At 35.0% G+C, this 12,626-nt stretch overlaps 1 protein-coding gene across 1 annotated transcript; it reads right to left on the minus strand.

Annotated features, from left to right (window-relative positions):
* Positions 1–2,659: 2,659 nt before the first annotated feature.
* On the minus strand, positions 2,660–2,986 carry LOC138341941 (uncharacterized). Its single transcript, XM_069294126.1, has one exon. It carries the CDS (start codon positions 2,984–2,986, stop codon positions 2,660–2,662), a length of 327 nt encoding a protein of 108 aa, XP_069150227.1.
* Between the last annotated feature and the right edge of the window lie 9,640 nt (positions 2,987–12,626).

Below are 12,626 nucleotides of genomic sequence, written 5' to 3' on the forward strand. Positions count from 1 at the left end.
TAGGAACAATTTACCGTGCCAAATCAACCTTTGTTTATGAGATGTGGGATGCATTGTGTGGATGGATTACACAATTTCCTTAGGTTCTTCGCATGACTTTACAACATTGGATGGAAATATCGCTTCAACTCTTGAGGATATTAGAAAGGTAAACATTATTGATGTATCTTATTTGGAGGATCATGTAGAGAATTTCTTCAAGTCGTATACACAGTATGATACATTAAGATCATCAAAGATAACTAAAGAAACACATGAAAAGGCCCTCTCTAATGCGTAAAGCTGTCTTGATGGTGCAAATTTTCACATGAAAAGTTGGATGTATACATGGAGAAACTTCAAGCAAATCTAGAAGATGTGGAGAAAGACTTAAAAGCCTTATTTTTCAAGAAAAAAAAGTTCACCAAGCTCATTAACAAATATCAAGAGAAGTTGTCAATAAATCGGATAATACCACCACTATGGAGGGCGGGATTTATATTATTGAGGAAAATAATGTGATTTCTCACATGAGATTCACAGACTAGCCAAGCTAGTATAGACAATTGAGAAAATTCATCAAGAAATCATAAGTTTCATGCTTTTTTCGTAGTTAGATTTTTTTATTTATTTGCTTATGATTTTCTTACTCGCTCATTACGGTATAGTGGTTCTTTCTTTTGTTAAGCAATAAAATAGTTACAATTTTTCTTCTCTTGAATTTTGAATTTTTGATTGTTTCTTCCACGAGTCCCCTTTCTTTTTTTAAAGTAAAGGACTTCATATGCTAGTTTGAGGATTGCAACACACCTTACTTTTTAAAGCTTTCTTCTATTTTGCGCACATGTGGAAGAAAAGTCATAACCTGAATTTGGAGCATCGAAATAACGAGCTTCTTTTTTCGTTGGAAAGAAAACTTAGATATCTTAAATCTGTATAAAAATCAAATTCATGGAATTTATGGTTTAGTACATATTTGAGTTTTAAGTTGCCTCAAAATCTGCATGCTTGAATCTTCATCTTTCATCAACTTTGCGCACATGTGGGAGAAAATTCATAACGCGCAGTAGGAGCATCGAAATAATGAGATATCTTCGGTAAATTCTATATGTATAAAAATTACATCCATGAGATTTATGGTTAATTACAGATTTGAGTTTGAAGTTGGCTCAAAATTAGCATGCAAATCTTCAGCTTTCTTCAGCTTTGCGCTCATGTGGGAGAAAATTCATAACGTGGAGTAGGAGTATCGAAATAATGATATTATTTTTTGTTAGAAATATAACTTCAATAACTTGAATATGTACAAAAATCATAACCATTGAATCTATGGGTTATTACAGATTTGAGTTTGAAGTTGGCTCAAAATCTGCATATTTGAATCTTCAGCTTTCTTCAGCTTTGCGTACATGTGGAAGAAAATTCATAATGTGGAGTAGGAGCATCGGAATGATGATATTAATTTTTTTTGAAATATAACTTCTATAGTTTCAATATTTATAAAAATCACATCCATGAGATTTATGGTTTAGTAAAGATTTGAGTTCGAAGTTTGCTCAAAATTTGTCTTGTTGAATATTCTGCTTTGCGCATCTTCTGGAGAAAACCATAACAAGGAAGGAGCCTTGGAATGATGTGATTCTGATTAAATTGGAAGCATAACTCATAGAAATACAACACATATAAAAATCACATCCAAAATATTTCAAGATTAGTGCAGATATCTTTTAAAAGTCAGCTCAAAATTTCTCTTCGCTAAACTTTTCAGCTTTGCGCATCTTTGGGAGAAAATAAAAAACGCGGCGTAGGAGTCTATAAAATTTTTTCAAGTTGACTATATTCCCAGAATTCATTTCCTGAACATTGTGCGATGTTGACGACAACAAAGAACTCTCCTGAACTTAGAGTGTTCAGGTCATTATTTTTGCGGCTATACCATTTCATCATAGAGCTTTGATCCGAAGGGTTTCCGATTTGATGTTTTAGGTAAAGATGCCCCTAATTTTAGTAACTTATTGAAATATCAGTGATTTACACGAAATTATCTACACTGTAAGCAAAAATACGAGTAGAATCAATAGTCTCTTCATCCAATGCCAATGAATTAATAAGTTTGCATCTCAAAAATCAAATCAAAACCCCTTTTGAATTGATTAAATTAATACCCAAAGTTGACTCCAAATATAACATGTTTGATTTGGAACTTTGAACTATCATAGTTGAAGATCCATGACTTAACGTAGGATTTTTTATTTAGAAGTTTCTTCTTATGTTACAGATATGACTTCAAAAATCTTCTATTTTGCTCGTTTGCGCCACATTTAAACTAAATTGCCAACTACATGATTTTTTAAATAGCTAGTGTGATGATCATGCAAGACGACCAAATTCCCTTTCTTTTTTTACTCATTTGTGTGAACTTAGAATGATTACTCTAAGCGCCTACGTACCTCGTGAAGAGAATCAAGTAATATATTTTTTTGTGAGCCGTATACAGTTTATACTTTTGTCGGCCAGGAGTAACATGCAGTTTATACTCATACCTTAAGGAGCGTATCCATCCTTTTTGGGAAGTATTGCTTCAGGAACTTGGCGTTGATTGGATCAACTCATACATCATCTTGGTCGACAATTTTATAAGTGCCACTTGAATATGCTCCTTCAAGACATATGGTCCATCCTATTTTGATGTTAACTTGCCACCAATGCGTTTGTTGAGGATTATGGGTCTACGGACTTCTAATACCAAGTCTCCTACTTGAAATGATCGAGGTCTCACTTTCTTGTTGAATGATGTTGCAAGTCGAGCTTGATAACACTGCAATTTTTGTTGTGCTTCCAATCTCTTTTCATCGAATGATTCCAACTTTGCTAGACAAAGTTGAGCATTGCTTTCAGTTGTAAGTCCCTCCTGGACTGCTATTTGCAATGATGCAATTTGCTTCTCCAATAGAAGCACTGCTTCTACGCCATACACCAATGAAAATGGGGTCTCTTGCGTAGCCATTGTAATCGTTGTACAATATGCCCACAAAAGGTTGTACAATATGCCCACAAAGCTTCATTAACTCTCTCGTGACAGTCCCTTTTATTCTTTGCAACTACTTTCTTCAATAGGTTACCGTGTTTCTTGTTAAATGCTTTAGCAAGACCATTGACAAGTGCATTATACATTGAAGATTTATGTTGCTTAAATTGAACTTATCGCACAAACTACTCATTAGTTTATTGTTGAACGGTGTTTCATTATCAGTAACTATACATCTTGTTATGCCATATCTAAAGATTATGTTTGATTTGATAAAATCAACAACGTTTTCCTTTTTTACCTCTTTTAATGGTACAACTTCAGTCCATCTAGAGTAGTCACTGGCAGCCAAGAAATATAATTGTACTTTTCACGACTTTGGAAGAGATCCAACAACATCAAGTCTCCATGTATCGAATAGTCATGACGCTACAGTCAGATGTCGAGCCTTTGGAGATCGATGAATGTAAATAGCATGTGACACGCTTGACACTTCTTTGCATGCTCTAAGAAGTCCATCACCATTGTTGGTCAATATTAGCCCATTCTCTTTGTGCGAAAATGAAGTTTAGGGCCTGATTGGTGTGATCCACATGTTCCAGAATGCGCCTCGTCCGTTGTTTGTTGAGCTTATTCTTTGTCAAGACACTTCAAGAATAGTCCCTCATAAGAACGATAAAATAACATTCCATCGTGAAAAATGAATCGTGCTGCCCTGCTCTTAATGTCTGCTCTTACTCGTGGATCCTTAGGAAGCCTTCCATGTTCAACATACTCAATAAGTGGTTTTATCCAATCTACTTTTTCAACCACTTGAACAGATGTATGATGACTTTCATTGACTAGAAGATCAAGACCAGGAATAACTTATCGATGACATACACGCACCTTTGTTGTCTCATTTTCTCCAAGTGTCAGTGTTGTAGCAAAGTTAGCCAAAGCATCTACCATGCGATTTTCTTCTCTTGGGACATGATTTAAGAACACTTAATCAAACCTTTCAAGCAAGAAAGTATCATATTGATGATATGAAAAAATATTTTTCTTCTTTTCCTCATAACTCCCTGATAATTGATTGATGATCAACTTAGAGTCACCATAGACATCCGATTGAGTAATCTTCATATCTGATGCCATTTAAATGCCCATAATCAAAGCTTGGTATTCTACAACATTGTTCAAACACTTTTTACCTAGAAAATATGAGAATGGTAAGATTAGTTGTTCTGGAGATATAAATACCTCTCCTGCCCCTGGTCCATCTCGGCGTGAAGATCCATCAAAGAACATTGTCCATGTCGACAACTCTTAAGTAAAAAATGCATCTTCAGCAGGGAATTTATCTGAAGTTTCCCATTTTCCCGAAAATGGGTGATCACCAAGGAAATTAGCAAGTGTTTCCCCTTTCACAACTTTTTGAGGTGTGTATATGATCTCATATTTATTAAACAATATAGACCATTTTGCTAGACATCGTGAGAGGACTGGTCGAGTCATTACGAACATCACAAGATCAGCCTAAGAAATTATCTTGACAGTGTAGACTTCAAAATAATGCCTAAATTTTTTTATTGGATAAAGTAATGCTAATAACATCTTCTCGATAGGTGTATAATTCAACTCATTCCCTATCAAAGTCTGACTCAGATAGTACAATGCTTGTTTCTTCTTAGCTTCATTCTCTTTGGCAAGAAGTGCGCCAATTGATCATTGTTGCGATTGAATGTATAATTTCAATGGCTTTCATGGAGTTGGTGCCCCAAATAAAGGTGCATTGATCAAGTATCTTTTGATGCGTTTAAAGTCATTCTAACATGATTGGTCCTAGTATAAAGAATCATCTTTCTTCATCAAATGATTGAAGGGTTGACATCGTCCAACCAGGTTAGAAATAAACATTCGGATGAATGCCAAATTTCCTTGCAGACTGTGGAGGTCTTTCAAGTCCTTTAGCTCAGGCATTTTTTGAATGGCATCAATCATTTCAGGATCAACTTCAATTCCACTGTGATGCACAATGAAGCCAAGAAACTTTTTTGAGATAACTCCAAATGCGTATTTTAGCGGATTCATCTTCAAGTCAAACTTTCTTAACCTTTAAAAAATGATTCGAAGGTCTTCAAGATGGTGTTCCCTTTGCTTTGCCTATATCACTAAGTCATTGACATAACATTCCACCGTCCTATGAATCATGTCATCAAATATATTTTGTATTGCACGTTGATAGGTGGCCCTAACATTCTGTATAGCAAAGCGCATCACTTTGTAACATTAAAAACCTTTGGGAGTTCGTAATGTAGTGTATTATACATCTTTTGGAGACATTCTGATTTTATTATATCCAGCAGACCCATCCATAATTGACATAGCCTCATGCAGAGTTGTAGCATCAACCACAACTCAATGATTGCAGAGGATGTCATCTTTTGGACATGCCTTGCTCAAATCTCAAAAATTAACGTAGACGCGTATTTCACTATTATTCTTCTTAACAATTATAATATTTTAGATCCACAAAGGACATTTGACTTCTCTAATAAATCAAACTTTGATAAGCTTGTTGACATCAACTTCAATTTGTGTGACCAACTCAAGAAAAAACACTTATTGTGACTGCTTTATAAAATGTGTTCCCTTTTTATCCCCAAATGATGAATAACTATCCTGGGACTAAGGCCCGACATTTCTTTGTACGAACAAGAAAACACATCCTTGAGCTCAACCAATAACCTGAAGTATTTCCTCTCTTCTTCTGGTGTAAGAGATGCACTAATGAAGATTGGACGTGGATCTTCTAGAGTGCCTAGATTTAGTTCTTTGAGGTCGTGTATGGTTTATTGTATGCCATCCTATAATTGAGGGGGAGCCTCTTGGATATCATCATTTGTATCATCAACATTTTGGTCTTCTTCCAGCGTTATGTTATAGGATGATTGTGTCAAGTTTGAATCTTCCACCTCACTTCTCATGAAGACTGTGATGCATTTATCTTCCTCCTTCTTGGTTTCTCCATGAATTTTGTTGGTGAAAACAACTGTGCCTTTTTCAACTTCAAAGAACAATCAGTGGTGATCGACAAAACGGACATTCTCTTCATACGTGATGGGAAAACACTATGAATTTCTTTGTGGTCAATTACATCATAAGAATCTTGATTTTCATGCTCTAGCAACTTCCTTTCTGATAATGACTTTCTTTCGGTTCCCAAGCGATGAAATATAGAGGTATTAGAGGTGGGTGGCATATTCGTTCACTTGTTTAGAGAGCTCTCTTTAATACTTGCAACCTAACCTTTCAAATGCATAAACACTGGGTATCTCTTCCGATGCATTCAAACTACAAAGTCCATCGTGATGTTTTTCCCTTCCTAGATTCCTCTGTCTTTTCTGTAGAGGTGTATGCAAATAAAGTTATTTCTTTCCCATTCATAGATGAAATCTGAAGAGGCTCCAGCTAGTTGAATGCTAACCCAACTTAGGAGTGGTGACATGATATCTTTGCTTTCTCAACTGCATTTGAGACTTTGTAAGTCCGTGTATCTTTTCACCAGTGACTTCATCCTTGAGTTCTCCTAACTTCGCTAGATTTGAGAAATCATATCCTGATTTTTCGAACAATGTGAAGACCTTCTGCCATGAAGAAACATTAATTTTTTGGCTAGTACAAGTTTTGACGCTTTTTGATAGTTGTAGTTAATTCTTCTCACACCTTATTGCTCTTTCCTTAGAAATTTGTATCCTAATAACTTGTTGATGTGTCTGCTTCTTACGAGTACCCAAAGTCCAACCATCAACTTCACTTTCTTTGTGGTTTTCTATCTCTAGTGAACCCTCAAGAGTTTTCCTTGGAACATCAACTTCAATAGGCGATAAACTTCTGAATCGCAAGAAGGTGGTATTTGAAATAGATGATGACCTTGAACACATCTTTTGATTTGGTGCTACATAAGCATGATTTTCCTACGCCATTTCATCTTGGTCAGTGATGATTTTTTCTTCGTTTACCAAAATTATGATTTTCTCCTTCAAGATAAAGCATTTACTTGTTAGCCGGCCAAGGACTAGATGGAACTTACAATATCTAGGATCACCAATCTTATAGATCTCTTCGGGCCTCTTTCATTCTGGAAGATCATTAAATTTCTTAGCTAGCAATTCATCAAGGATCATAGGTACATCTGCATCTGGAAATGGTAAACCTTTGCCTATAACTCCTTCAAGGTTTGACGTCGCGTCTCCTCTCTTGGATATTAACTTGTGGCTTCCTCCTCTTTTAGTTTACTCTTGGTAGTGACCTTTACAGATGTTGCTTTCACCGCCATTGTTTCCTTAGTTTGGGTCTTTGACGTCATACCTTTTCTGAACTTCTTTTTCTTTTGTCAGATTAGCAAAAGGAGATGCCTTCCCATGACTCGTGATGCTCAACTCCATGTCATGCGCTCATGTAGCAAGATCCTCAAAAGTTAGCGGTTTGATTTAGTGTAGTATGTATAGAAATTCCCAATGCATACCCTGAATGCACATTTCCACATCATATATTTCAGAAAGACGATCTTTGCAGTCCAACCACAATGATCTCCATCGATTGATGTAATCCACCACTGGCTCATCCTTTCTTTGCTTAGTGCCGGTCAATTCTATCATGCTTATGGTTCAGCGAGTAATGTAGAAACGATTGAGGAATTCCTTCTTGTTTTGCTCCCAACTATTAATGGACTCGTGCTCCAGGTTGATGTACCGGTTGAATGCATTCCCTTTCAGCGAACGAACAAACAATTTTACAAAAAGGTCACCATATGTTCCAGCATTGCTACAAGTTTCATCAAAGTGAGCGATATGTTGTCTTGGGTTCCCCTTGCCAACAAAATTTTGTTGCTTTGGTGGTTGATAGTTTGTCGGCATGGATAGACAATCAATCCGTCTAGTATATGGCTTGGAGTAATACAAAGAACATTGTGTTGTTCTACCATATTAAGCCTGATAGTGTTCGTTATCATATCTTGCAACTGTTGGACAGATAGTGCAGAAACTGAAGCAGATTGTTTCTCCTTTTTAAATTTGGACTTTGTTAGAGATTCCTCAACGTCCTTTTTTGGTTGATCAAAACTATATGTACAAGTGGGAACGCAACTTGACTCTCTACGTGTAAAGGCCTCCAACTTGTTCATAACTTGTTCAATGTTTTGGTCCATCATTGCAAGCTTCTCGTACTTGTCAGTTGAGTCATCCATAAAAGGATTGACATTCATTGAAATTGGTGAATCCATAGAATCTTCGGAATCACTAATGTTGGAGCCAATTTGAGATTATTCTCCAAAGAATACAGACGCAAGATTTCCCCTAGGTATTGCACTTACAACCATCGTATGAGAGTTGTTGCTTTTCTTCGCCTCCAAAGAAGTAAAGTATTCAGATCAATGTGGCCCATTGTTTCTGAAATTGCATCGATTAATGTGGCCAACATGACTAAGACCAGCAGACACGACATCAGTAGACTCTTTGTTAGAAAAATCACAATTCTTTCAAAACGCCATTGCAGCAGTAGCCTTCGTAGTTTCTGATTTGCAAGAGAAGAGATGAAGAGCAGAATCGGTCCAGTGGGCGTGCAAAATTTGTTTGCAACAAATTTTTATAGGCACTAAAAATTAACTGTGAGCAAAATATATAAAAGAAAAAAATGTGATTTTAATTAATGAACTGTTGTGAGTACAATTCTGCTGTTCTCTTAATTTTTCCTAAGTTTCTATTTGATTCGAGGAACTTCAGTAGTGTATTTTCCAAATTGTTGGATGATGTAGACCTCCTTGAGATATTGTCGATCTCCAGGACATTGAAAAATGCTTCTTCGTTGTAAGTCGATCTTCGGGAAAAACTCTGTTGATAACTCCTTTGAAGAACTATTGATGTTGATGTTGTATATTTCTCCAATTTGATGAATGCTTATTCAAGAGTTTTCTGGATCCCTTTGAATATCCTCCATATCCCTTATTTATAGTTTTAGGGGTGGAAGAGGTTGCTTGTTATTGGCCAAATGATGTAATTTTGACACTTGGCACATTGTGATTCGTTCATGCATTTGACTGGGACTACGACCTCATTTGGACACGTGGTGTCACCTTGTTGGTTTTGAATGCCTAGTCATTGTGACGCGTGGCATGCGTTTGGGCTTCAAGGTGAAATGAACCTTGGATTTGAATTTAATAAGATGAACTTATTTGTTTGTAAAGTCAAAATTAATAATTCATCCCAAATGAATGTATTTAATGCAAATTTTGTATGAATTTAATCAAATACAAGTTATGTGTCTACAACTGCACATCAAACATCCACTTCTTTGAAATATTCATCTAATGGAAATATATTAAACTTAACGACCTAGTGCTTATTATCATGTAATTGTCATCATATAAATTTACCGTTTACTTAGTATGTGTGTGTATATATAAGACCTGAATAAATTTTTTATTTTAACCATTCAATTACATATTATAGGAGTAAAATTTTTATATATTATTTCATTTTCTATAAATAATGAACATAAGTAACAATATTGTTTTTACTTTAATACCGCAATTCAGTTAACAACTTACTTTGCTCTTCTCGTGCTAATTAAACGTGCAATGAATATAATAAGTTTTATTTCTACTTTCCATGATTTACATTGTTTTATAAAATATTTTTTATATTTCAAGTTTTTTGATAATTATAATAAATTGGGACGTTTACAAAAGTTAACAAATTGGTGCATTTTGCGGAAGTTAAAGCCTCCACAGTAAAACCTTCACAAAAGAAATTATATCGCAGGGTTAAAATAGAACGCTACAATATGATTTTATAGTGGTTTTTTTTTTTAAAAAAACCCCACAAATAAAACTCTGCAAATTAGCCTATTTTTGTACTCCGATATATTTTTAAGAGAGTTGACATGGTTTTCATTAATCAGACTCTTCTGGATACCTTTGGTAAGGTTGATATGGAACATTTGGCGATGACATGGTCTAGTCATGCTCCTCTCCTCATTTCATGTGGAGGCGTAGTCCAAATGTTTGTAAAACCATTTAGGTTTTTTAAATATAAGAAGAAGACTAATGATTTTAAAAAGGTAGTACTACACAATCCAGAAGCTGAGGTTTCGGGAGATGTCTTTGTGCAATGGAATTTGGACTAAAAAACACCAAACTAGTGTCTAGGACTGACTAAATAGAGTAAAAATAACTTAGGTTATACATTCAAACAACTTTTGATAAGGGAAGAAGTGGTTAAATTAAAAGAAAAAATGTTTGAGGAAGACTTTTATGCATATAATAGAATAATTCTGCAACATGCTGAGGCTGAATATAAATTGTACTTCGCATTATGAGTAGGAATTTTGGAGACAAAGGTCTAGTATCCAATGGTTTTACTAAGGGGATAAGAAAAGGAAATTATTTTATTTTTGGTGAAAGCAAGATGAAAGGACTATCTATGAAGTGGATTATGAAACATGGTGGATTCTGAAAAGAAGGGGAGGATGACATTGCTACAAAGGCTCTGAATTTTTTTGCATAACAGTTTACACAAACAAGTGTAAATGAGGAGTTTCCTTTTGCATAGTATATAAAATCAAGAGTGAATCAATGACAATGCCTTGATTAAAACAGTACCAAGTGTTGAGAAAATTAAATGAGTGGTGTTCAAGTTAAATGGGAATAGTGCTTGTTGTCCACATGGATTTACATGTCATTTTTAAGTCCGTTGGGACATTATAGGCATTGATATGATTATTAGGGTACATGCCTTTATTTTAGGGAATTTCATTGCCGAAATCAATTATTCATAGTAATATTGTCTTATTGCCTGAAAAGCAGTTCATTCAAACTTTTTAAGAATTCAAACCTATTTATCATCTTAAGTGACTACTTTAAAAAAAGTTACTTCTTGACTTCTGCCTGAGAGGTTGCAGTACTTACTTCCAAGGTTGATTTCCCAAAATCAATCTGGATTTGTGAACGGCGGGAGTGTTGCTGAAAATGTGTTATTAGCCTATGAAATTATCACTGACATAAGAAAGAGAGGAAAACCTAATGATGTATTGATTAAGTTAGATATGGCAAAGAAAAATGATAGAGTGAATTTCAAGTCTAAATTAGTGTTTTTATCTCAAATAGCTTTGATGAGTCAGCTCGTGATTAGATATGAGAATTGTGGTGAATAGCTGGTATTCTATTCTTATGCATTGACACACTCATAGTGTATTCAATTAAACAAGGGAGAGTTAAACAAGTGGATCCATTATCACCTGCTCTATTTCTTTTATCAGTTGAAGTATTATCCACAACCACGAATCATTTGTCTCATAACAATGCATTTTGGGTTTTGGAATGCCTAAATGGAGTGACAAGCTAAATAATCTTGTTTAGGAAGATGATACTATTATATTTCCATCAGAATATAAGGAATGTGTCAAACTAATAATGCAGGTGTTGCAGGAATATGTATATTAGTCTTATCATTAGATTAATAAAAAGTGAGCATTTTCAATATGTTTAGAAGGATAATAATGAATTAGTGAAGGTATTTGAAGAGATAACTAGATTTTCGAGGGATAAGTTTCCATAAATTTCTCTTGGGTATCCTATAGGGCTTGCCAAGAAAAGAAAAATGGATTTTGCTGAGTTGATCAAGAAAATCAGAATGAGTTAGATCTTTAGAAGGGTAAATTGGTTTTTTTAGGGGAAATGGTTCTTCTTAATCATGTTTTGCAAAGTAAGCGCATATACTTACTTTCTAATCTCACTCCTCCTAAATGTGTCATTTATGATATGCATAGAGATTTGACTAAAGTTCTATGGAATTTTAAAGAGAAAGGAAGGGCAAAACATTGGATGAATTGGAAAGTTATGTCTCACCCCAAAAAATGAGGAGAACTTGGGTTTAGATATCTTTTTGATGTTTCACAGGCTCTATTTGTAAAACTTTGGTAGAATTTACTGCAAAAAACATAGGCCACATATTTGAATGGAATGGTGGAAGGGGGATGGTCTCAAATACGAAAAGTAATGTTGCAAGCCAGAGATAATGTTGATCATGGGATTTTGTGGGAACCTAAGGGTGGTCAGGATGGTCTTTGGTATGATAATTTAACACAACTAGGTGATATGCACTATGTGTTACCTATCATACATAAGCCAACTAAATGATATGATGATGTTCATAAATCATGGAGTAAGAGAGATCGAACAAGAATGTCATGGATGAGTTTCTTATTAGGGAAGTATGTCATCATGTAGTTGGTGTCATGGGGAATGTGAAACTGTCAGAAGTAGAAGACAAACATTGGTGGATACAAACAACAAAGGAAAATTATAACTGGTAGTACTTGGAACATGATTAGATAGAGGAAAATGACTTAGTTGGGAATCATGAATATATGGGGAAAAGGGATTCCATTAGAAGTATCTTTTCTAATATGAAGGATGTGCTTTCAAAGTTTCCCCATAGGAGATTTCTTTGTTAATAACAAGATAACAACTGTAGTGGAATAATATTGTTCAGGTTCCATAGAAGAAACTTTTGACCATCTATTTGTGTTTTCAAGTATTCCTAGGACATTATAAAAAATATTTGCAGGTGCAGCTTAG

Source organism: Solanum lycopersicum, chromosome 2 (genome assembly GCF_036512215.1).
Source record: "Solanum lycopersicum chromosome 2, SLM_r2.1".
NCBI lineage: Eukaryota > Viridiplantae > Streptophyta > Magnoliopsida > Solanales > Solanaceae > Solanum > Solanum lycopersicum.

Bases quoted from the DNA above. Each gene is read 5' to 3' on its own strand.
- LOC138341941 (XM_069294126.1), bottom strand. From the start codon at position 2,986: ATGGCTACGCAAGAGACCCCATTTTCATTGGTGTATGGCGTAGAAGCA.